This window comes from Schistocerca gregaria, chromosome 3 (assembly GCF_023897955.1).
Source record: "Schistocerca gregaria isolate iqSchGreg1 chromosome 3, iqSchGreg1.2, whole genome shotgun sequence".
Lineage (NCBI taxonomy): Eukaryota > Metazoa > Arthropoda > Insecta > Orthoptera > Acrididae > Schistocerca > Schistocerca gregaria.
In genome coordinates this window covers 413,875,625-413,902,960 of record NC_064922.1, presented here as the reverse complement: position 1 = coordinate 413,902,960, position 27,336 = coordinate 413,875,625, and the positions used below count along the sequence as shown (strand labels likewise).

Genomic DNA, 27,336 nt, shown 5'->3' with positions numbered 1-27,336 from the left:
ACTGACGATGAATTTCTGCAGCTGATAGGCTTCTCGCGGTCAAAAAACGTATCACTGACCGTATCTCACACGTGGCGGGCGACTCAACAATCGTAAACATTATAAAGTAGCACAGCGATGCGTACACGTCAGCTACAGAGCTGCAACTTGCATCAGTGTGAACGGGAAGGATGCCGGCAAGTGGCGCGGTGGCTTGTTGCGGCGTCCGCGCGAACTACGGGACTATACGCTCGAACGGCCCGTACTTAGAAAACAACCCTCGTATACTGGATCATCAGATACTCAACTTTAAACTAATAAAGGTATTGAAAATCTGATTACACCATCAGAATCGTCTTGCAAATAATGGAAAGGTACATGTTTGTTTTTGAGGTATCATGATTCATCTGGCTTCTATTAATTTCAATACAAACTGTGATATGGCTGCCATTAAGATTTCACAAAGTGCGCCATCTTTGGCACTCCTGGCATGTCTCCTTCATCGACACAGCGTCGTCACGAAATTCTGAGCCACGCGGTCCCGGGAGCCCAGCTAACGTTTGGCACCATGTGGCCGCCGACGAGCCGCAGCTCGCTGAGAGGCCCTAGTGCGGCCACCCCAACTCCGAACTTCGAATATTTTCAGGGCGCCACAACTCGCCCCTTACCTCACAAGGCTAAACGGCCGTTTGAGGTCTGCTGATGAACGCTTGCCAGTATCCAGTGGACACGCAGAGAGTAAAATCAGATCGCATAGGAAGTAAAAACACTACAAATGTCAAAATGTTAACAGAAAGTTGGAGAAGCATCCGTAACAAAGTCCCTAAATTTATTTCCCCCCATAAAAGCAGACGTACTCAAGTAATACTCTGAACTGAGAGCCAGACAAAACCCAAAGCAGAAAGCTCCGAAATGTGTACTGATGCACGATAGGTAGGCCTTTATCTACAAGACAGAGTAGACATCATAGGAGGGAGAGTATCCATTGGAGTCGACGAAAATATTATGTCTACCAAGATCGAAACTTAGCTGACTGCGCCCTTAATTTGGACGCGAGTAACTGGCCTAGGTAAACTAAACTTAATCATTGGATGTTTTTACCAGCTAGCTGATTCCACAGTAACAGTTACAGAAACATTCATAGAAACTCTACGCTCAGTAGCACGGAAGTACCCCGATAATACGGTGTTAGACAGAGTCGGCTTTAACCTATGAATGGAGTGTCTAGGGATTAATTTCATATGAAATGGACAGAGTGTCTTGTGAAGCATTTCTTACAAGGGAACCTCCTCATCGCACCCCGCTCAGATTTAATTATAAGTTGGCACAGTGGATGGGCCTTGAAAAACTGAACACAGATCAATCGAGAAAATAGGAAGCTGCTCACGCTAACCACGGGACCACGGCGCTCCTGAGCTCATATTATCCTTGATGTTGCCTATCTTGCACATGGACTATTCAGTTTGTATATTTTGCTTATTTTTTTATAGTTTCACACAACTTCTTCCTGTTTTCTCGATTGATCTGTGTTCAGTTTTTCAACGCCTATCCACTGTGCCAACTTATAACTAATTCTGAGGGGGGGTGGGGGGGTGTGATGGGGAGGTTCCCTTGTTAGCAACACACTCGTGTTGGAAATATTTTAGACCTTGTAGCTACCAACGTGCCTGACCTTATCGACAGTGTCAGTATAGAGACAGGAATTGGTGATTTTGAGGTCATCATAGCGATTATGGTTACTAAATTAATGACTCTATAATCAAAAGCCGCGCGGGGTAGCCACGCAGTCTGGGGCGCCTTGCCACGGTTCACGTGGTTCCCCCCTTTGGAGGTTAGAGTCCTCCCTCGAGCATGGGTGTCTGTGTTGTCCTTAGCGTAAGTTAGTTTAAGTTAGATTAAGTAGTGTGTAAGCCTAGGGACCGATGACCTCAGCAGTTTCGTCCCATAGGAACTGACCACCAACCACTACAACCAAAGCTAGGGAAATTTTTATGCTAGAAAGAGAGGAAAAGCAGTTGTTAGAATCCCTCTTAGACAATGAATAGAAATCACTTACTTTCATTATTATGGACATAGAGGAATTATGGGCAAAGTTTAAACCAAAGAAGTACGTGCCAAATAAGTGGATTAAGGGCGAAAAAGACCCACCGTGATTCAGTAAGCCGCTAAAGAAACGGAGATTGTCACGCTTTCGGTTCAAAAAATAACGCAGAACATATCGACAGGCAAAAGTTGGAAGAAATTCGTGCATCTATAAATCGATACATGAAGCATATAGCAACTTCCACTGTCATACGTTAGCGAAAGAGCTTGCCGAGAACCCGAGAAAATTGTAATCCCATGGGTACCACTAACCGCGTCTATTCAGAAACTCGTCGACCAATCTGCCGTCTCAAGAGAAGACAGCAAAAGGAATGCTGAGGATTTAATTTCGCATGTAAAATATCATTCACACAGGAGGATCGCACCGACATACCATCTTTCGACCGTCGAACAAACTCCCAAGGGAGAACACAGAAAATAGGCGTCCCTGCCGTCGAGAAGCGGCTGAGAGTTAATAACAAGTAAGTGACCAAGTCCAGATATAGGATGCGGCACGTAAAACCGGCTCGTAAAGTTAACTGGTGCTCCTCCTCCTTCAAGTCTGAACAAAACTCCTCCATGATTCCCAAACACACGTCACTGTTCGATATCGTCTCAGAGAATATGGGCCCCATAACGCGTGTGGCGAAAATGGCGCACCACACCACCAATCTTCTCGTCATGCAAGGGTACCTGGTGAATCGTGTGTGGTCGATCAATACCGGTTGTTTTCGGAATTCATGTACCAGACGGGTGGAACCACGCCTCGTCACTCATGCTGAGTCTTAGTGGGCATGAACAGAAATGAACTCTCTTCTGGATGTCAGGCTCCTTCAGTTCTTGCGCAACACTTATCAGGTATGATTTTAATATCGGACCCCTTAAAACACCAGAATGGAAACATCCCCCAGGCTGTGGCTAAGCCATGTCTCCGCAATATCCTTTCTTTCAGGAGTGCTAGTTCTGCAGGGTTCGCAGGAGAGCTTCTGTAAAGTTTGGAAGGTAGTGTAAGTAGGCTGTTTAGGTTTTTTTATTGGTAACGCCGCCGCCACGTAGCACTCTGTATGAAAATCACTGGCTGTGCCGTGTGCAGTCTGTGGCTGGTTTGCATTGTTGTCTGCCATTGTAGTGTTGGGCAGCGGCAGCTGGATGCTAACAGCGCGTAGCGTTGCGCAGTTGGAGGTGAGCCGCCAGCAGTGGTGGACGTGGGGAGAGAGATGACGGAGTTTTGTAATTTGTAAGACTGGATGTCATGAACTACCATATATATTTTGACTATTAAGGTAAATACACTGTTTGTTCTCTATTAAAATCTTTCATTTGCTAACTATACCTATCAGTAGTTAGTGCCTTCCGTAGTTTGAATCTTTTATTTAGCTGTCAGTAGTGGCGCTCGCTGTATTGCAGTAGTTCGAGTAACGAAGATTTTTGTGAGGTAAGTGATTTGTGAAAGGTATAGGTTAATGTTAGTCAGGGCCATTCTTCTGTAGGGATTTTTGAAAGTCAGATTGCGTTGCGCTAAAAACTATTGTGTGTCAGTTTAAGCACAGTCATGTATAATTTTTCTAAGGGGACGTTTCAGTAGGAGGCGAGGTACTGGCAGAAGTAAAGCTGTGAGGACGGGGCGTGAGTCGTGCTTGGGTAGCTCAGTTGGTAGAGCACTTGCCCGCGAAAGGCAAAGGTCCCGAGTTCGAGTCTCGGTCCGGCGCACAGTTTTAATCTGCCAGGAAGTTTCCCTTAAAACACGTCTACAACTTCTCTCACTAGCGTGAACCTGTTGACTCAGTCTCACTGTAGACTTACGAGGACTTCTTGTCGTTATCTCCTGCACCTGCCTCTTTAATTCAGGTGTGGAGACAGGTGGTGGTCTACTCCTGGGAGCATTATGAACCGGTGCTGTACGCCGCCATCTTTCAATCAGTTCCTATATGGTGCTTTTTGCTGGCACATAATGTCCTGGGAATTTCTTCCGAAACAAATTCTTTGTTTTCACAAAAGATCCAGTGCAAATGAACGTTTCAACAATGGCAACAGGAGCCGGCCGTTGGGGCCGAGCGGTTCCAGGCACTTCAGTCCGGAACCGCTTTGTTGCTGCGGTCAAAGGTTCGAATCCTGCCTCGGGCATGGATGTGTGTGATGTCCTTAGGTCAGTTAGGTATAAGTATTTTTAAGTCTGGAGGACTGCTGTTCTCAGAAGTCCCATAGTGCTTAGAGCCATTTTAGCCAATGGCAACATGCTGGTGTAAGGAATACGGCATGATCACACACACAGCCGTGCGGAGTAGCCGCGCAGCTCCCTCCGTTGGAGGTTCGAGTCCTCCCCCGGGCACGGGTGTGTGTGTTGTCCTTAGCGTACCTTAGTTTAAGTTAGATTAAGTAGTGTGTAAGGCTAGGGACCAATTGACTTGTGCAGTTTTGTCCTATAGGAACTTGCCACTACCAATATCACACACACACTAACTCAACTTCACACAACTAGGCCTTTTTCTCCACTGCTTTCGACAAGTTTCGCTGTCTGCGGCTGCAGCTGCCTTACGCAACAGAGTTCCGCGCAGTGTCGGTACATCAGAGGAAATGGTTAGTCCTGTGTGACTGTTTGGACGACGTTTCTCGTTTCCCATTGTTATTGACGCGAGAGCACGCACTGTAACATTATCGTTGCGTACGACGGGGCCGGTATTACGTGCGACTCCTGTAGTATCCCAATTCCGTTTTCTAGGGAGTACTCTTCGGGTTTGGCAGATTACTTAGCTTATGTCGTATCATGTATCTCTCTCCCACCACAGTGTTACACGCAACTGAGAAAAAGCGCAAGGACTCCTGTACATAAGTAAATAAAAGAACGGACCCACAAAAGTACAGATCAATATCTGTAAAATCGGTTTGCTACAAAATTCTTGAGCATACGTTAAATTTGAATATAATAACTTCCTTGAGACCTAAAAGCTTCTGTCCACAAATTCCGGAAACCCATTGAGGCAGTGTCACTCTGGAGACTGCTAACGAGCGTCAGAGCATACGGGATTGGTTGTCAGATATGTGAGTGGCTCGAAGTAATAGAACCCATTATGTTGCCCTGGACAACGAGTTATTCGTCAGAGACAAGAGTATCGGCAAGAGAACTCCAGGTGAGTGTGACAGTTCTTTATATAAGGCTACAGAAACGATCTGATGGATAGGGCCAGCAGCAATAAGCGGTTGTTTGCAGGTGACGCTGTAGTGAGGGAAGAGTATCGTTATGGAGTGACTGTAGGAGGATACTGAATGGCTCAGACAGAAATCATACACTCCTGGAAATTGAAATAAGAACACCGTGTATTCATTGTCCCAGGAAGGGGAAACTTTATTGACACATTCCTGGGGTCAGATACATCACATGATCACACTGACAGAACCACAGGCACATAGACACAGGCAACAGAGCATGCACAATGTCGGCACTAGTACAGTGTATATCCACCTTTCGCAGCAATGCAGGCTGCTATTCTCCCATGGAGACGATCGTAGAGATGCTGGATGTAGTCCTGTGGAACGGCTTGCCATGCCATTTCCACCTGGCGCCTCAGATGAACCAGCGTTCGTGCTGGACGTGCAGACCGCGTGAGACGACGCTTCATCCAGTCACAAACATGCTCAATGGGGGACAGATCCGGAGATCTTGCTGGCCAGGGTAGTTGACTTACACCTTCTAGAGCACGTTGGGTGGCACGGGATACATGCGGACGTGCATTGTCCTGTTGGAACAGCAAGTTCCCTTGCCGGTCTAGGAATGGTAGAACGATGGGTTCGATGACGGTTTGGATGTACCGTGCACTATTCAGTGTCCCCTCGACGATCACCAGAGGTGTACGGCCAGTGTAGGAGATCGCTCCCCACACCATGATGCCGGGTGTTGGCCCTGTGTGCCTCGGTCGTATGCAGTCCTGATTGTGGCGCTCACCTGCACTGCGCCAAACACGCATACGACCATCATTGGCACCAAGGCAGAAGCGACTCTCATCGCTGAAGACGACACGTCTCCATTCGTCCCTCCATTCACGCCTGTCGCGACACCACTGGAGGCGGGCGGCACGATGTTGGGGCGTGAGCGGAAGACGGCCTAACGGTGTGCAGGACCGTAGCCCAGCTTCATGGAGACGGTTGCGAATGGTCCTCGCCGATACCCCAGGAGCAACAGTGTCCCTAATTTGCTGGGAAGTGGCGGTGCGGTCCCCTACGGCACTGCGTAGGATCCTACGGTCTTGGCGTGCATCCGTGCGTCGCTGCGGTCCGGTCCCAGGTCGACGGGCACGTGCACCTTCCGCCGACCACTGGCGACAACATCGATATACTGTGGAGACCTCACGCCCCACGTGTTGAGCAATTAGCGGTACGTCCACCAGGCCTCCCGAATGCCCACTATACGCCCTCGCTCAAAGTCCGTCAACTGCACATACGGTTCACGTCCACGCCGTCGCGGCATGCTACCAGTGTTAAAGACTGCGATGGAGCTCCGTATGCCACGGCAAACTGGCTGACACTGACGGCGGCGGTGCACAAATGCTGCGCAGCTAGCGCCATTCGACGGCCAACACCGCGGTTCCTGGTGTGTCCGCTGTGCCGTGCGTGTGATCATTGCTTGTACATCCCTCTCGCAGTGTCCGGAGCAAGTATGGTGGGTCTGACACACCGGTGTCAATGTGTTCTTTTTTCCATTTCCAGGAGTGTATTTAAAAATGTCAAATCAAAAACACCTTCATCCGTCTTTAATTCCAATTTTATTTTACTTTAATTACCAGTTACATGGACGATAAACAGTTTGGAAAAGAAGAGAATAGAAGCTTCCGAAATGTGATGGTACAGAAGAATGCTGAAGATTAGATGTGTAGACTACATAACTAATGGGGAGGTATTGAATAGAATTGGGGAGAAGAGGAGTTTGTGGCACAACTTGAGAAGAAGAAGGGACCGGTTGGTAGGATATGTTCTGAGGCATCAAGGGATCACAAATTTAGCAATGGAGGGCAGCGTGGAGGGTAAAAATCGTAGAGGGAGACCAAGAGATGAATACACTAAGCAGATTCAGAAGGATGTAGGCTGCAGTAGGTACTGGGGGATGAAGAAGCTTGCACAGGATAGAGTAGCATGGTGAGCTGCATCAAACCAGTCTCAGGACTGAAGACAACTACAACAACCAGTTACTGTGTCACGCTACGCATTTTCAGGCCCCCTGACCGACGTGTAGGAAGAATACCATCTCCTGCACATTCGAAGTAACGGCCAGTATCCATAGACTTCTTTTTAACAACACGAACCTTTCGTTCATCAATTGCAGACTGGTCGGTCTACAACTGATGAACGAAGGGTTCGCGTAGTTGAAAAGAAGTCTCGGGATGAAAGTGACTGAATTCTGGCCACTATTTCGACTGTACAAGAGCTGAGATTCTTCTCACACGTAAGAGGACCTGAAGATGACGTAATGTAACGCCAAAACTGGTAGCAAAAGTAAAATAAAATTCAGACAGCTAAAAGTGTTGTTGATTTGACATTTTATATTGAATAGCCGAGATCCCGCAACCATCCTGTAAAAAACTAAAATTACAGAAATTGTATTTGGTATGGTGAATGGTAGCTTGCTCTAAACGTAGAAAAAAATATAAGTTAACGCAGGCGAGTAGGAAAAACAATCTTCTGATGTTCGTATGCAATGTCAGTGGTGTACTGCTTTACACAGTGACATCAGTTAAATATCTTGGTAAAGCAATATGAAATGGAACGAGCACCTAAGACCAGTAGTAGTGAAGACGAAGTGTAACTCATATACAGAGGACTCCATGCTTACGACACTAGTGCGATCGATTCTTGAGTACCGCTCGAGTGTTGGGGATCCGCATCAGGTCGCATTAAAAGAAGTGATCGAAGTCATTTAGAGGTGTGATGGTAAATGTGTGACCGCTAGATTCGATCAACACCACCCGACTATTATGGAAATCCTGGAGGGAAGGCGACATCCTTTTCGTGAAACACTACTGGGATAATTTGGAGAACTGGCAATACAACAATGTTCAAACGTGTGTGAATTCCTAAGGGACCAAAGTGCTGAGCTCATCGGTCTCTAGGCTTACACCTAGGCTAACTTAACTTATGCTAAGAACAACACACACACCTATGCCCGAGGGAGGTCTCGGACCTCGGGCGGGAGTTGCCGTGCAATCCGTGATATGGCGCCTCAAACCGCGCGGCAACTGGCATTTGCAGCGCGACTAGAACGATTCTGTTTCCGCCAACGTAAACTTCATGTAAGGACCACGAAGGCAAGATAAGGGAAACTGGTGCTCATACGCAGGAATATAGACAGTTGTAATTCTCAAATGTTCAAATGCGTGTGAAATCTTATGGGACTTCACTGCTAAGGTCATCAGTCCCTAAGCTTACACACTACTTAACCTAAATTATCCTAAGGACAAACACACACACCCATGCCCGAGGGAGGACTCGAGCCTCCGCCGGGACCAGCCGCACAGTCCATGACTGCAGCTCCTTATACCGAGTTGTATTTTTTCTGCTTCGTTTGCTAGAGGAACAAGAGAACAAATAACTAATAGTGCCGACTGGGATCGCCTGGCGAGAGAGTGTGACATTCCGACATGGCCGGAGGGTGACGTAAACGTGGAGCTATACGCCGAAGAACTGGTGAGTGCAGTCAACAGAGCGGTGAAAGCAGCTGTACCAACCAGGAGGAGAGCCGTCGCGGCCTCCCCAACACCATGGTCAACAGAACTAGAACAGATGCGCCAGTCTGTAAGGAGGGCTAGGAGGTACTACCAGCGGTGTGCCGTCTGGAGGGAAAAACAACGATGGCTACAAATTTACAGAGAGGCGAAGGATCATTTTCAACAGGAGCTCAGGGCAGTCCGACTTGCAAGCTGGGAAAAATTTGTTTTAAATCAACTCGCCACAGACCCATGGGGTACCCCTTACAAACTAGTACGGGAGAAAATAAGATCGCCCATGGTGCTGTCCACCGTCAGGAGCGGGGACCGGATGACAGAGACCTGGCAGGAAACTGCCGAGGTCCTTCTCCGGGTCCTGCTGCCTGATGATGTGGAAGAAGAGGATACAGAAGTACAAAGGCTGATCAGGGAGGAAGACCGACAAGATTATGAAAACAACAGTATGGTCTATCCCTTCTCAGAAGAGGAGGTCGAAGCCCAGATAAAAGCCCTCAAAAAGGGGAAGGCTCCTGGACCAGACGGTATCACAACGGAAGTAGTGCAGTTCCTGGCTCCCCAGCTGGTGGCACCTCTCACCAAGTTGTACAATGAGTGCTTGAGACTCAGAAAATTCCCTAACACCTGGAAGAAGGCAAATGTTGTAATACTTAAGAAAGGCCCAGATAAGGACCCAAAAGAAGCCAAATCATACAGGCCCATCTGCCTACTAGACATACTGGGGAAACTTTTTGAGAGGTTGCTGGCAGACAGACTGGCTGCACATCGTGTGTTGTGTGGGATGTGCGACAGGCAATTCGGTTTCCGGTCGGGGAGATCAGCGTCTGACGCTATCGCCCTTGCCGCGGAGGTCTGTGGCTCAGCCCCGCACAAATACATTGTTGGCATCATGGTGGATATCAGCGGCGCCTTCGACAATCTGTGGTGGCCCTCGCTCTTCTCTCGCTTGCGAGAGAAAGAGTGTCCAGGGCCGCTATATGGTTGTTTTAGGAGCTACTGTGAGGGAAGGGAGGTCTGGCTATCGTCCCCTAGCGGGAGGGTTAGAAAGAAGATTACAAAGGGGTGTCCACAGGGCTCTGTCCTTGGGCCACTCTTTTGGGACATAACAATGGAACCACTCTTAGAAGATCTGCAGAATAGCGAGGATGTGCTAGAGGGCATAGCCTACGCAGACGACCTCCTTCTGTTGGTTGGCGGCCGCAGCCGCGAAGAACTGGAACCGAAAATTGAGAGAGCAATTTCTATTTTGACCACATGGTGTCACAGAACAAAAATGACTATATCACCCAGTAAGTCTACATATCTGTTGCTCAAGGGACAACTAGTTAGGAACCCGACGGTGAGAATAGACGGCTCGCCAGTGCTTCGGCGACGTGAGGCCCGGTACTTGGGCGTAATCGTCGATGAGAGATGGAACTATACATCGCATGTTGACACAATAACACAGAGATCCCTAGAAACACTGAATAAACTCATTGGCATAGGACACAAGCGGTTTCACTTACCACCAGACCTAATCAAACTATATCATAACAGCATACTGACCTCCATTGTGGGATACGCGTCAGGAGTCTGGGCTCACAGGCTCACGAGGGTCATGCCTGCCATGGCCGTGAGGAGAGTGCAGCGGAATATGCTCCTGCGCTCTGTAGGAGCATATAGAACAACACCAGGGGGGGCGCTATTAGTACTCATGGGGCTGTGTCCTCTGGACATTAAAATAAGAGAACAGGCGGCATGGTACTGGGCCAAGAAAGGCAACAGGGATAAAATGATAGAAATAATGGGGATCTACACGGGCTCTAAATCGGAAATTAGAAATAGGGGGGAAGAACTTTGGCAAGAGCAATGGGATGCGGACGACGCAGGTCGGAGAACGCATGAACTGCTGCCAAATATTAAGGAGCGCTTACAGCTCAGATATATCAAGCCATCAAGAGGACTTCTGCACTTCCTCACTGGACATGGACCCTATCCAGCATACTTATGCAGATTTGGGAAACGGGCTACACCAGCGTGCGACTGTGGGGCCCCACAGGGCACCCCAGACCATGTGGTGTATGAGTGCCATCTCTTTGACGAAGTAGCATCACAACTCAGACTCCAACTACCAAATCAAGACACGTACCACTTACTCAGGCGCGAGGATCACTTTCAAACTTTAAATAATCTTGCGAATGAGATCTCGGGCAAAATATTAAAGGACTTTCTTAGGAACAATCAAAATTAACCCGAAACTGACAAACACCTGACCAGACCTAAGTGCACCCGTCCCTTTCCGCCGGACGTGGAATTGGCCAGCCGTTTCACGGCTGGGATCCGCCACGCTCCTGGACCAGGAGGAGGGTGCACATTTCTACCGGATTTGACCAACACACCGAAATTGACAGTAGCGTAGGAATAGGATAAGAAGTAGGATAAGTTAGGATAATACCTTAGCATAAACTGCAGCGGTTCAAACGTCTTAGGCCAGCCCGGTGCCAGGGGCATGCCCACTGGGATCAGCTCAGTGGGCCCGGCCACAAACAGTAGGTTTATACTCACGCTGGCACGTGTGTAACGTTGCAGTTAGATTAAGTAGGTTAATATTAGAAGTAGAAATGCCCATAGTGAATACAAAAAACTAACACTAAAAAGTAGGTAATAATATTAAGCAATGAATGCTGTAGTAATTGTATTATTGTATGTAAGCAAAGACCCACTAATGCTTCAGGTGGTGGGTTATTCTGTATCATAATATAACATTGGTTAATAAAGATTTTTTTTTTTTTAAAAAAAAAAAAAAAAAAATAACTAATAGTGGTACGAGGTTGACTGAAAAGTAATGCCTCCACCTTCGTAACTCTTCAACAGTTGGTAGCATTGGTATGCGGCAGGTACTGGCTTGTTCCTTAGCCCCTTCTCTACAGCTCCAGTTGGAGGGAAGCCTTAGCATTGAACGCTTGTGTTGTTACAGTGTGAAGTACGGAACCCTGCGCAAACGGTCGGTCCGTGCGATTTAAGCACCGTGCAGTCATTGAATTCTTGACAGCACAAGGTGTCACCCCAAAGGAGATCCATCAGAGAATGAAAGCAGTTTATGGTGATTGTGTTGATGTGAGTACAGTGCCTCTTCATTCTCGTAACGCGAGAGGAGTTCCTGGCAAATTTCAAATCTGCATCAGGAGTCAGCATCCTGGGTACCCATCGTGCACAGATCTGCCGATAGCCAAGCAAAGCAATAATGTGACCCACACATTCTTTTGAAATGCCGATTGTGCTTGCAGTTTCTCGCTGTGTGATACGGCGGTCGTCCTGAATCAACCTGTAAATGTTTTGCTTGTGAGACTAAGTGCTTGAAGTCACCGGACGTCCAACTCTTAGTTTGTCACGCAGGTCAGATGTTCCCGCCTCAACATCTTTAAACTTACTCGCCAAACGCTTCACACTACTCTCATCCCAACACAATCACGTAACTGCTTTCATTCTCTGATGAATCTCCTTTGGGGTGACACCTTCTGCTGTCAAGAATTCAATGACTGCTCGTTGCTTAAATCGCACTGACCGACCGTCTGCGCAGGGTTCCATACTTCACACTGTAACAACACAACCGTTCAATGCTTAGGCTTGTTGCCAACTGGAGCTGTAGAGAAGAGGCTACGGAACAAGCCAGTACCTGCCACATACCAATGCTGCCAACTGTTGAAGAGTTACGAAGGTGGAGGCATTACTTTTCAGTCAACCCTCGTACGAGGTATCCTTCGCCATGTGCCATGTGGTGGCTTGCAGTGTATGCATGTAGGCGTAGATGTAGAATCCTTGTAGGATGGAACGATTGGTAGAAGATGACCGTTTGGAAGATCAGCATGAGTTCGTGAGACATGTAAGAACATGCGAAGCAAAACTGACCCTTAAACGTATCTTAGAAGATATGCTATGAAAGACAATCTACGTTAACAGAATTTAGAGATTTAAAGGTTTCAGCGGCAGAAGGTACTACTCCTCAATTTCACAAAGATTAATCTGACAACAAGAACCATATGCTAGTAAAAAGTAGGCCCAATTTGTACCTCTAGAAAACATTGTCCATTGTATAAATTGTTTTACCTTCTTGTACTTATGTTCTTGGCTTTGAATTTTAAAAGCGAATAACATGCAATGACTCAAAGCGACGCTCACATAGGTCTGCATTTTCTTTCACTGGTCCTGTCAAAATGTTTACTGAATAGGTCGAACGAGGGTTTTGTATGCTACCTTCTTCGAGGGTGGACTACACTTCCCGAGCATTTTTCCAATGAGTCTCATTCTGGATTTTGCCCTTCTCTGTGATTAGTTTTATGTAGTCATTCCACTTTAAACAGTTCCATACGGGTAAAGTCGGGTTTCCAAAAAGAGGATTGTGTTTTGCTTGCTTATCAGACATGTGAAACTGCTTTTGTATACGACTCTCAATAAAACTGTACACCAGAGAAAATCTAAGGGATTATTTTTGAATTCCACAGGTGTGTGACGATCCACTAAGATGTCTGAGCATCAGTGACAACGGTCAGATGATTGCTGTGGGAAGTGACATGGGCACTGTGTGCCTTGTGGAGATCTCTGAAAACCTGGCCGAGCTGCAGAAGAACGACAAACCGTTGCTCACAGCTGTAAGTTTCCACCGTCTGTCTTTATAACATTTAATTTCAAGCAGGGCTCGTAACAAATAAGATCTAATGGAGACACATCCTAAAATGCGTGCTTTCCATGCTTGGAACCATTTCGTTGTTCCTGTCCACCATCCACCTTTACGGGGAACAGTATTATAAATCTCCATAACAGTCATCCGTGGGTTACGCATTAGTCTCTTGGACAGTTAACCGCGAATTACGAGTTCCGGTTAAGTCTACGATCGTCTCTTAAAACTACTCAGTCCTTAGCAACGCTCCACGGACTGGGAGCATCTGCACGCCTTGTGGCACACACTGCCTGCTGGCAGATGTGCCTTTGGCAGTTCGAAGGATCACGTGACCACTTCATGATGGTCTTTCAGCCAGCTGGGAGGCATCTCGACAACATATTTGGCTCTAACTGAATCAGGTGAGACAGTTCAGCAGACACTGGGACAACCCGTTCCTCCTGCTCTGTGACGTCATCGGATGTAAGCTGATGCGCTTGAATAATTCCTCAGAGTCCATGGGGCGTTACTTCAAACACTTCCTCTAAGCCACATTATAGTGCGTCGGCCAATAGAATGTACTGTTCGCAGCCATGTAATGTGTGAATAAGATTCCATCTACTGAAATACTGAACCTGCCGATACGACCCATCTCTTTTGCCCCTTGAAGACATCAGAATGGTGGACATCGTCCATTCATCCAAACCCGATACGTGTGAAGTACATACCGTAACAAATGATACAGTTATTCTGATAACGTCACATTCAATTGGTTCGCAAACTCACAACCAAACTGTCACTTTCCAGTTGTAAATAACTATTTCTTTTTATCAACAATCGCATGTATGTCAGACACACATTTGCAGATTTATTTTCGAAATTCGAAAGTTCCGCTAGTTGCATCAGCTGTGTTATTGAAGTTAACGATGGAATCTCATGTAAACGGTCACAGGAAGTTATAATTGAAGAAGTAAGTTTCCGTAATTTTCATGTTTCATAGATCATCCAGTTACTCAGTTTTCCACTTCGCCGTCCAACGTTCATATAAAACTCATTACGTCATCTTGTACTCGTAGAAGTCCACTTTTTCCACTCAAAACAATTCTTACTACCGGCTCTTCACCACCATCACCTTGGTACTACTAGCACCGAGTTCTGTTCAAGAACTGACTGTACGGAGACATGCAGCTCGGCAGTATTGGCGCAAAAAAAAATCATACAAAACAATGTAAATTTAACTACTGTAATTTACAAACTTTCAGTGTAATAATACTTTTAATTTGTAACAACAAATTTCCAGTTTTATTGTTTTCTTCTCTTTTACAAAAGATTTTGTCAGTAGCTTTTTACAAATTTGAATTTGACTGGCATCGTAGTTGTAATGCCTAACATATTCTGAATTCATATGTAATAGATAAAAAAGTTATAATTCAACGTTCGACGTTACAGAACAGAGTATTAAAATCGTAATGATTGACAGATAACAAAATCGGCATTTCTTTTCGTTACAGAACATTTTTTCATTTATGAAAGCAGTACGGGCTTAAATTTGCACATAAGATGGATCAGTTTCAATAAAATATGGTTACATTACAGCGTTGGACCCAAGTTTTGTTTTTGAGTCCTTGTTTTACTGTTTATAAACCTACCGATAAATGTTGCGAAAATATCGACACCCTTTATTGATTTATACGATCGACCGCGTCTTAAAATCTTCAGTAAACTACCCGATCCACTCAGTTCTATTATACGACGCAACGCAGCACAGCTACGATTTCGTATACATATTCGTTGCCTTCTCCAGCTCTCATCTATCGACTACCCTAGACCTAAGGTTACGCTACGGTTCAGCGTGTCACTTCGACATACAGTAATTAAAAATACTTTGTGGAGGTGGTGTTGTACAACTTTAGTGAATGTTAAGGACTGTATTATGCGATACACTGCTGTAACGGCATATTTTACTAGCGACAATCGATGTCAGTCAAGGATCAGACCATCATCAGGTCCAAAAACCATCTCACCCATGACTTTGCGTAATTGGAATAATATGCATCTGATGTGCATTGTTCCATCATTGATACTAGCTGTAAATACGTAGCATTATTGTTGGATCTGAGGTCCGCCAGTTATGCAAAACACCGTTTTTCTCCGTACTCAAACATGTTTCGGCACCACTGTGCCATCATCAGTGTGTTTTCGTTTTCATTTATTCTGCAGTGTGAACATTTTTGTTAAATGATTTTAAAAGTATGTACATTTTTAGTTCAAACAACAGATCGTTTCTTTTTGTGAATACCTTTACATTTGGTGTGCATGAATTTTCTGGATCACTTGTGTGTTAATTACTACAGGTAGCTTGTCATCTGCAACGAAACGAAGTTGATGAGAAATTTTTTTGCTGGGAGTTAACCTATCTTCTAGAGTGTAATTCAGTTTTTCACGATGTTTTCGCAACTATATTCGTTTTTACTTACGGTGACGTGTCGTAAGTACTTCCATTCTCTGCATAATGCTGAGGTGTTGTGGTGTACACGTAAGTATAACAAGTATTTTTCATAAATAACGTAGTAAAACATTTTTCACTTCACCAGAACACAATGTGACTGTGGTTTCTTATATGTCCCACCCCAGTGAAATGGTTCAAATGGCTCTGAGCACTATGGGACTTAACTTCTGAGGCCATCAGTCCCCTAGAACTTAGAACTACTTAAACCTAACTAACCTAAGGACGTCACACACATCCATGCCAGAGGCAGGATTCGAACCTGCGACCGTAGCGGTCGTGCGGTTCCAGACTGTAGCGCCTAGAACCGCTCGGCCACCCAGGTCGGCACAGCCCAGGGTGGCCGGCACAGCCCAGTCAGTGTTCATTTGTTCACCAGAGAGTTCGGCGCCAAATTTGAATTTGGTCTGGGACACATAACAAACCACACACTGTGTTCTGGTGAAGTGAAAAGTGTTTTACTACGTTATTTGTGAAAAATACTTGTTATAGTTACGTGTGTATCAAAACATTTCAGCATTATGAAGAGAATGGAAGTACTTGCCACACGAAAACGTAAGTAAAAACGATTATAGACGCGAAAACATCGCGAAAAACTGAATTACATTCTAGAAGATAGGTTATCTCCCACCAAAAAAATTTTCTCATCAAGTTCGTTTGGTTGCAGTTGACAAGCTACCTGTAGTAATTAACATTCAAGTGATCCAGAAAATTCATGCACACCAAATGTAAAGGCATTTACAAAAAGAAACGATTTGTTGTTTGAACTAAAAATGTACATAATTTTATAATCATTTAACAAAAATGTTCACATTGCAGAATAAATAAAAACGAAAACCCACTGATAGTGGCACAGTGGTACCGAAACATGTTTGGGTACTGAGAAAAACGGTGTTTTATGTAACTGGCGGACCTCGCATCCAACTATTTTAACTGCAAACACGGCCAACACAAGGAGCTGCAAATCAAAATGATGGATACGTAACATTATGTTCTTTTATGCTCATAGACGTATTTGTGTGGTATACTCATGCACTCAGTGCATGAGTCCATGAGAACACCAAACACTCCACGTATCAGTCCATCAATATACCACAGGAATACGTGTATGGGGTTAAGTGGACATAATGTTAAGTTTCAGAGCTAATATCAATGGTGGAACAATGTAATCTGATAACTGTTATTCCATTTATGCAAATGCATAGCTGAAAAGGTTTTTGGACCCAACGTTAGTCTGATCATAGACCGAAATCTATCGCGTCTAATAACATATAACGTAACAGTTGCGTTTTGCATAATGTAGTTCTTAATAAAAAAAAAAAACTACATACGATGTGGAACCCAAATATATTCTTGTTAGTATTCTGTTGTCTGTTTACTCACATATGCCGTCGAAAGCCCCAAAACTATTACGTCACGGCTAAAAGGTGATTGCGGTATCTGTAGGTTCGACACACTAACATTTTGCACGGAAGCTATGCACTTCTGGACGTATGTGTATTAGATCTTGTTTGTTCTTTATCCTCTGAGGAGTCGTCTTTTGTAGTCTGTATCTATACTGTTTAGACCGACTTAGGGATATTGTTGCAGATGCTGGATCGCGAAAGCCGCAGAGAGAAGATTCTGGAAGCGCGCATCCGCGAGCTCAGACTGAAGCAGAAGGTGAAGTCGGGGCCCGCCAGGGAGGCGGCGCTGAAGGAGAAGGCGGCGCAGGCGGCGCAGCGCACCTCCAGCCAGGCGGTGCTGACCCAGGTCGAGGCCGACTTCCGCGCCACCATTGAGAACGTGAGCAGTCGCACACCTCTGTCGTAGCTGCATGCTGCATATGACCTACCCCCTGATTACTGTTTTGTAATAAGTGGCCAACAACCACAGTACGCTGATAAACTGCCGGATGTTTTACAGGATGTCACCGTAACTTAGTAAAACCGTTTTTCCTTACTGCTCGTGATACACAAGGCAGAAAAAAAATAGTTTGCCCAAAATTTCAGGTAAAATTCCTCAGAGATTGATGAATAAAATACAACACTGGCCATTAAAATTGCTACACCACGAATATGACGTGCTACAGACGCCAAATTTAACCAACAGAAAGAAGATGTTGTGATATGCAAATTATTAGCTTTTCAGAGCATTCACACAAGGTTGGCGCCGGTGGCGACACCTGCAACGTGCTGACATGAGGAAAGTTTCAAACCGATTTCTTATACACAAATAGCAGCTGACCGGCGTTGCCTGGTGAAACGTTGTTGTGATGCCTCCTGGAAGGAGGAAAAATGCGTCCCATCGCGTTTCCGTCTTTGATAAAGGTCGGATTCTACCCTATCGCGATTGCGGTTTATCGTATCGCGACACTGTTGCTCGCGTTGGTCGAGATCCAGTTACTGTTAGCAGAATATGGAATCGGTGGGTTCAAGAGGTTAATACGGAACGCCGTGCTGGACCCCAACGGCCTCGTATCACTAGCAGTCAAGATGACAGGCATCTTATCCGCATGGCTGTAACGGATCGTGCAGACACGTCGCGATCCCTGAGTCAACAGATGGACACATTTGCAAGACAATAACCATCTGCACGAACGGTTCGACGGCGTTTGCAGCAGCATGGACTATCAGCTCGGAGACCATGGCTGCGGTTACCCTTGACGCTGCATCACAGACAGGAGCGCCTGCGATGATGTACTCAACGACGAACCTGGATGCACGAATGGCAAAAAGTTATTTTTTCGGATGAATCCAGGTTCTGTTTACAGCATCGTGATGGTCGCATCCGTGTTTGGTGACATTGCAGTGAACGCACTATGGAACCGTGTATTCGTCATCGCCATACTGGCGTATCACCCGGCGTGATATTATGGGGTGCCACTGGTTACACGTTTCGGTCACCTCTTGTTCACAATGATGGCACTTTGAACAGTGGACGTTACATTTCAGATGTGTTACGACCCGTGGCTCTACCCTTCATTCGATCCCTGCGAAACCCTACATTTCAGCAGGATAATGCACGACCGCATGATGCAGGTCCTGTACGGGCCTTTCTGGATACAGAAAATGTTCGACTACTGCCCTAGCCAGCACATTCTCCAGATCTCTAACCAATTGAAAACATCTAGTCAATGGTGACTGAGCAACTGGCTCGTCACAATACGCCAGTCACTACTCTTGATGAACTGTGGTATCGTGTTGAAGCTGCATGGGCAGCTGTACCTGTACACGCCATCCAAGCTCTGTTTGACTCAATGCCCAGGCTTATCAAGGCCGTCATTACGGCCAGAGGTGGTCGTTCTAGGTACTGATTTCTCAGCATCTATGCACCCAAATTGCGTGAAAATGTAGTCACATGTCAGTTCTAGTATAACATATCTGTCCCATGAATACCCGTTTAGCATTTGCATTTCTTCTTGGTGTAGAAATTTTGATGGCCAGTAGTGTATGTTACACGGACACGAGTCCAGGAACGATTAATTTTCATGTTAGAGCTCATTTCCCACCTCTCTTCATAATCACGCTAATCGTCAGGAACACACGGAAACAAAAATGTGTACCTGCATTACGTAAAATGTTTCCTTACATCAAATGTTCAAAATACACTCCTGGTTACGAAATTCTTAGGTTCACCGCCACTCTGTTTCCATTTAACGCAGGTAACGTTGATGTGTGACTAGCTTCATTGCTTGTGTTGTCATTGTTCAATGTTCATTGTTCTACTAGAATCAAGCAAGTAGCGTCTTAATTGACTTGATTTCCGGCACAGAACAATAAAACTGCACCAAAATGCCGAGTTGGCAGATGCTCATTTGCTGTACGGGAAAGCATTGCTGTACGGGAAAGCATTGCTGTACGGGAAAGCAGATGACCGTGTCCGTGACGCTCAGCGTTTGTCTCGGGAACGACGCTGCCCCGACAAGAGGACGTTTGAAGGAACGTAAGTAGTAGGAAGATGGCGCTATCAGCGCAATTTTGATATAAAATTGATATGCAGATAAATTAAAATAGTCAATTAATTACCCTCCACACCAAACATGCCTACCCTCCTAGATGACGTCATGTGTTTTTCTCAGCCTGGATGTAGGTCCCGAAACGCTCCTTCCTCCTCATCCCTCACCATTTCCCTCCCCCACCTACGCTATTGGTAGTAATTTAGAATTAAAAATGGCAGTTTCATTTATGGTACTCGAACCCTGGTTCTTCTGGATGGAAAGGCCAAGTGCAGCACCCAGCACATGGAATCAGCCCAGATACGGCAGAGGAAGGTTAGGTTAGTGGTCTGTATTTATTTTGAATGAGAAACTGAAGTTAAGATCGCTACTAATTACGAAATTAATCATACAGATCAGTTCTATTTACACAACTACAAGCATATCGCTAAACAAGGACAGCCTAATATCACAATAGAGCTAAAAAATTGATGATGCCTTCCAACTGGTGCTTTGTACAGGGAAAAAATTTCACGTTATCACTCAAAAATAGTGACAGGCATAGTCAAAATGTACCCTTCACCTGGCGGAAAAAAGGCTGGGGTGTAAGGTACTATATCTTTTTATGTGGGAAATATATTCAACTAACGAGATGCTGATGTCGGACAGGAAGGGGTTTAATGAGTGTATCAACTGTAAGCATACAGCTGAGGACAGTATCTATTGTTGTTTGATGTCGGAGCTCACTACAGATGACTGCTCGACAATACCCCTGCTCAACAGTTGCCCTGCAGCCCAGGAAACTGAAGCCGATGCACACTCCAAGTGATGGAAAAAATGCATCACTGCTTATTTACACTTCGAAAATGTTATGCGAAAACCAGCACACGCAATGAATGGCCATAATGCAACCCATGTACTGGGAAAAATCTTTGTACTTAAAGACTGCAGAGGGGGCACTAGTTGAAGTTACTGTCTCCTCCATGGGCGCTCATGAACTGTCTTGGAGGTAGTCATACCCCCCAACCACCCCTCATCTCCCTTCCTCACCCCTCCCTTCCCTCTCTCCCCACTGTAGGTAGGGGTAGAAGCCTGTTGTATCTTACCACTGGTGCTGCACAAAGGGATCCTTCTGGTGGCATTCATATACTGTCCCCAGTCTGTGGAAATCAGTCACAGATGGACAAAAGCCAAGAATAAGAGAGTGCTGCCTGCCAACTGTTAAATGTATTTCTCAGAAATCCTGGACCTCTCTGAACAACTACTAAATTCTGAAGAACGCACCAGATAGCTTTTTCAAACGACCAGCTGCTGCCATCACACTCTGCTTTGTTGTCTGCCACCCTTCCAGCATGGCACGAGCTAGATGTAGTCACTGCCCATCTTCAGGTGACAGTCCTTTGTGAACATAAAAGCATGTATACTCAACTAAAAATAGGAGATAAATGGATGGCGACTCCAAGTGCATCTTGTTCATCTAAAATATAGTGACACAGCCCCAACATGCGAGTCCGCTATTCTGTATGATGGAGAACGCTTTTATTTAATATCAACACAACTCTTTCTTGCAATGGGTTAAACGTATTTCTCGGAAAGACTCTGGAACGACTACAAAATTCCTGAGAACTCTCCAGATAACTTTTTCAAAAGTCGCTGCTAGAAAAATAGGATACCTTCTGCCTAAAGTGATGGCTGACCTCAGACCAGCCTCCTATCTCAGTGTCTTCATTACAATGTGTCCCCATGCGCACGGAGCTGGGTGGTCAGCATTATCAAAGCCAACAAAAGCTACACATACAATAAAGCATGACACAGGCATCCCTCAGAACAAATCTGTGGTAAACGAGGGCTATACTGACCAAGCACTGCATGTCTACGAGGACAGTCGTGACGTCCTATAGAACTCGGCCACCACACCTCTAGTAACTCAGCCAGCAAGTGCAGTCTCTTCTGAGTACTGCATTCTAAGATTTGTATTTAACATCAGTGCATTTCCTATAAACAAGCATCTATTAAAGAGGAAAATCCAATTGTGGCAATAATAAATGTCCTCTTTCCTTGAAAACAGACACAGTCCATTTCTTTTATGAGCAAAACCGGTATGGTTTTTACGTTCAGCTGCAGGATACAGTTCACATCATATTATTTTGTGACATCCAATGAAGTGTACTGCTGCCAATTACAGATGATCAGCAGACATGTCTACCCTACGTAAAATCGGGAAAAAAGTTCCGGTGCTTGCTGGATGGGCTACTAAAGTTCGCGTCATTTACGACGGCGGCCGAGTTTAGGTTAGTTCTGCGCATCTGACGTCACAAAACACAGTCAGCCAATGAATGGAGAACGACGTTGCCAGAGCTCGATTTCAGTGCAGAGCACGGACGAGTGTCTTCAGTTTTAGAAACTTTCAGTCATAAATAAAGTAATTGAACAACAGCAATGTCTTGATAGCAGACTTTTTTATAGAAAGTTTGGAAAAAGCATTCTTTATATCAATTGCTTCATATTCTATTAATTAATTAAACCAAGCAATTAATTAAAACAAGCAATAAGGCTCCTAATTCAGGCGATAGCAAGAAAAGGTGTTTGTTCACATTCCAACGAATTTTTTCGCAATAAAGAACAGTGGTAATTGTTTATTTCCTTATCGTACTTCGACGAAACATGAGCAATTCATAGTTATACCAACAGAGTTTGTCGGTATTTTGCGTGACATGTTAGAGTACTCCAAGAGCTCTCTTGAATGATGAGTTGCGTTAGCGTACTGGTGAAGGTGTTAGGCTGCCTACTGAGAGGATCTGAGTTCAAACCTTGATCGGTGCTTTATGTTTTCTTTATTTAAAAACAATATCGAAGTATCTTACTTCATGAGTTTTATTCGTTTGAATGTAATTTTTTGAAATTTCTAGTGCGCTGTCTCTTCATTATAATCATAAGTTTTCGATTTTTGTAATTTTGTCCTCCAGTATTTCTTTTTACATTAATTAAAAACAATGAAAAGGCACAGATACAATATTCATGTTGTCTGCTTTGTTTTTATATGTCCTCTTCCGCAGTCGCTGTTTTACTATTCATATTGATATATATTCTTTTGCGGCAGTATGAAAAGTATTATTTAGAGCAGAATTTCGGCTCGTACGTTGCCGAGATACTTGATTGTCGGACGTAAATCGTTGCTTCGCTGCTTTGGCAACATCATCATATTCAATGTTTTTAGTTTTTTCTATGTTTTATTACGTTTACAATTCAGTTTTGTGTACTTCGCCAACTTTGTTTTAGTTAGAACCTTTTTAGAAAAAATTAAAATGACTCTGGTATGAATAAAACTTTTATTACAGTCGCGAAAGACGGAATATTTCTCAATATTACATACGACACCTATCTGGTACTTAAATTAAATGAGATATTGTTATACAGTGAATTTTATATGAAATTTAGGTATCTTGTCCACATTTCATTCTCAACATCGTGGCAACTAAAATCGACCATACGGAAAGTATACGCTATGGACTTTTATCTCTGCAAACTCTTTAAGATTTCGTGCAATGGTTTACTACATTTAATGGTGCAGAATAACTGCGTTGAACATCGAAACAAAATTAAGTCATTTACGGGGGGAAGGTATTGTCAAGAAGATGCGTAAAAATCAAATTTTTGGGCCAAATAGTTTATATGAAATCGAACGATAAATGTGTCAAAACAGTCGGAACACCATGTGTCAGCACAGGCGAGCAGTGCAGTGATGACGAAATCGCGCACAGCGCAGAATGCGGGGAGCACGTCTCTGCAGCAGCGAAAGGGTTAATGCGGCCGTGGTGGCTTTACTTCATAAACTGCGCGCTCCCTCCTAAACGTAAATTTGCGAATTATACTATACTATGGCGCTGCTTCTCTTGGCGCGTGCGTCGTGTGCAACTGGCAACGCAGCAATCTCCCGAGTCTGGGCGGGCATGCGCGAGCCGCCAAGATAAAAGAATTGAACTATAGAGCTGTGGTGGCCAAATTCTGTAGGAGATTGCGGCTGTCCTTTTATTCAAGCAACATGTGGTCAGAACAGACCTCATTTATCACGTCTTTGTTCTGGGGGATGCAAGCATCGTGCTCCAGTGTATGTGTAGCTTTTGTCGGCATCGATAACGCTGACCGCCCAGCCACAAAGCAGCCAACTTTTGAAAAAAACATCTGGAGAGTTCTCTGGAATTTAGTTTTTGTTCCAGAGGGGTCCAGAATTTCCAAGAAATATGTTTAACCAATTGCAAGAAAGAACTGTGCACTGTGGGTGGTCGCTGGACACAGACACGCTCCGACCAGTGTGCGGGGCCTGCATCTCTGTGTTTTAGACGAAAAAGTTGCATTTTGATGGCTGCCCATTTATCGCCTTCTTTTAGTTGACTGTACTCGCTTTTGGTTGGTGAAGGACTGTCACCTCAAGGCGATCAGCGACTGTGGCTAGCTCATGCCACACTGGAAGGGCAGTGCACCACAAAGCAGAGTGCAGTGGAGCAGCTGGCCGTTTGAAAAAACGACCTGGAGCGTTCTCCAGAATTTCGTTGTTGTTCCAGAGGAGTCTAGTCTTCCTGAGAAATACGTTTAACAGAGTGCAGGAAGTGTTCTCTTCTTCTGGGCTTTTGTCTATCTGTCATTGATTTCTGCGGACTGGAGACATATGTCAATGCCACCAGAAGAATCTCTTACCACCAGCAGTAAAATAGAACAGGCGTCTATTCCTACCTACAGTGGGGAGTGGGAGGGAGGGAGGGATGAGGGGTTGGTTAGTTCGTGAGCGCCCATCAAGAGCAACACACATTCAACTACTACTCCCTCTGCAGTCTTTTGGGACGACTTTTCCCAGTACATGTGTTGCATTATGACCTGTTCATTATGAGTGATGGTTTTTCCACGACAATTTCGAAGTGTGATTAGAACAGTGATGCATTTTTCCATCACTTGTGGTAGTATGTATTAGCTTCAATTACCTGGGCTGCAGGGTGATTGTTGAGAATGCGTCAGTAGCGAACGCTGACATCAAACAACGACAGATGCTGTCTACAGCTGTAAGCTTAGAGGTAATACACTTATTAAAATCCTCTCTGTCCGACACCAGCATCTCGTCAGTTGAGTATATTTCCCACAAAAAAATTATAGTACCTTACATCCCAGCCTTTTTCCCACCAGCTTGTAGGTGATGGGTAGAGTTTGAGTGCGCCTGTCACTAGTTTGCAGTGTGAAATTTTTTCCATTCAGGGTAATACCAGTTGTTTGCCATCGTCAATTTTTGAGCTGCATTGCGATTGTAGGAAGTCATTGTTTAGCACTATACATATAGTTGTGTAATTAGGACCGGATTATGTGATTAACTGTGTAATTAGGAGCGATCTTAACTTCAGTCTCCCAAACAAAATAAGTAAAGAATGCTAACCTAATCCTCCTCTGCTACATCTGGGCAGTTTCCATATGTTGGGGGCTTCATCTGGGCTTTCCATCTAGAAGGACCAGAGTTCGAGCACCGGAAAGGCCACTGCCACTATTAATTTCCCGCCAGTTCCAAGAGCTTCTAGTGGTGTAACTGTATTAGAGGGTTGCACTTGGGATTTCCTTCCAGAAAGACCAAGGTCTGAGACACAGAAAGGGCACCATCATTTTTAATTTTCCGTCATTTCTCTGGTGGGGGTAGGGTGTGATGTAAGCAGAGCTCTGGGACATACAAATTCCTGCCAAAATCCGAAATTCCCGCCAATAGGGTATATGAGGTAGGGGCGGGAGGGGGGAGGTTGTGGGACCCCACGTGCAGGGTGAAGAAAACACATAACATCATCTGGGGTGGGAGAGGGAGTGGTTGGAGCGTAATTAATTGATCAGTTTAGTTAATATGAATATAAATTTGATATCAAAGTTGCACTGATACTGCCACCTCTGTGCAACTAGCTTAGAATGTATTGGAGAGTATGGGACATTTAAGACTAGTCTTTCACTACTACTCGTGACTGGGGGGGGGGGGGGGGGGGCTAGAAGGATGAGGACACTTCAGCTGGAGGAGGAACTTCATACAGCTGACGAAAACTCTAGTCTCAGCGTAAGACAATTAGCTGCAACAAGCAATGTTGACCAAATGGCTGTCTGGAGAGAGCTACATGATAACCTGCTGTATCCATATCACGTAGAGTGTTTGCAGGCACTATCGGCATCAAATTTCCGTCCACGGCTGCACTTTTGCGAATGGCTCAAAAGTGGTTCAAATGGCTCTAAGCACTATGGGACTTAACATGCGAGGTCATCAGTCCCCTAGACTTAGAACTACTTAAACCTAACTAACCTAAGGACATCACAAACATCCATGCCCGAGGCAGGACTCGAACCTGCGACCGTAGCAGCAGCGCAGTTCAGGACTGACGCGCCTAGAACTGCTCGGCCACAGCGGCCGGCCGCGAATGGTTCAATCAACAGTTTTTCAACCCTCACTTCAATGCAAATGTGCTGTTGTAGACGAGGTTTCAGGGCGATCAGACTGCAAATTTTCACGTATGGGCCTTCGAGAATCCTGACGAAAGTGTGCAATCACACTATCAACAAAGATTTTCTGTCAACGTTTGGGCTGGTGTTGTCGGCAACGGTTTGTTAGAGCCCTATGTTCTTTCATCCAGGCTCGACGGAGAAACTTAACATGCTTTCGTGGAGAATACCTGTTCTGCTGGAACATGTGCCTTAACGAGTGCGACAAAACGTGGACTCCATGCGTAATGGAGGTTCTTCTCATTCCAGTGTTAATGTTTATAGGCTTCTACATAACATATTCTGTGACAGATGGATAGGTAGGGGTGAACGAAACCCTTGGTCTCCACGCTCTCTGAACCTAAATCCATTAGACTTTTAATAGTGAAGACATTTGGAAGCTCTTATGCATGGAACTGTGGTACACGATGTACGAACTAATAGAGTTCGTGTTGAATGCTTCATTTAGGAAAGTGTTTCATACTGCTTTGGTAAGTTCTCTTCCTGCGTGTTTCCCAGACTTCTAACATGGAAACAAAGTATTTCCAGCCCCACGTCCATTCTTCCTTTTTGTTATGCCCTTTATGCTACCGTTATGAGAACTACCATATCATGATGATACTTCCGTACAGTCAACTGGACGTGTTACCAAATGATTTTTCTTAATATGGTAGTCGGCAGAAAGATCAGATTATTAACCTATGCACAACGCAGCTGCTTACTCCTGTCTACATGATTTCGAAGTATCATTAATTTTATAGTTCACTAGACTTAATGTTCCCCTTCTTATTGTAAAGGAGTCTTATGAATATTTACGACATATTTTTCACGTGTTGTTGAAAATTTGCTTCTTCTTTTTTTTGCCGGCTGGAGTGGCCATGCGGTTCTGGGCGCTACAGTCTGGAGACGAGCGACCGCTACGGTCGCAGGTTCGAATCCTGCCTCGGGCATAGGTGTGTGTGATGTCCTTTGATTAGTTAGGTTTAATTAGTTCTAAGTTGTAGGCGACTGATGACCT

At 45.0% G+C, this 27,336-nt stretch overlaps 1 protein-coding gene and 1 non-coding gene across 2 annotated transcripts in view; both read left to right on the top strand.

Moving 5' to 3' along the window:
- The window catches only part of LOC126355389 (dynein axonemal intermediate chain 2), a 211,055-nt gene that overhangs the window by 168,811 nt on the left and 14,908 nt on the right, over positions 1 to 27,336 (top strand). The window contains exons 7-8 of the mRNA XM_050005684.1: positions 13,253 to 13,399; positions 17,504 to 17,698. Of these exons, the coding sequence (XP_049861641.1) occupies positions 13,253 to 13,399; positions 17,504 to 17,698 (342 nt within the window). The remainder of the gene's footprint in view (positions 1 to 13,252; positions 13,400 to 17,503; positions 17,699 to 27,336) is intronic.
- On the top strand, positions 3,697 to 3,771 carry Trnas-cga (transfer RNA serine (anticodon CGA)). The gene has a single exon. It is a non-coding gene; the product is annotated as a tRNA-Ser (tRNA).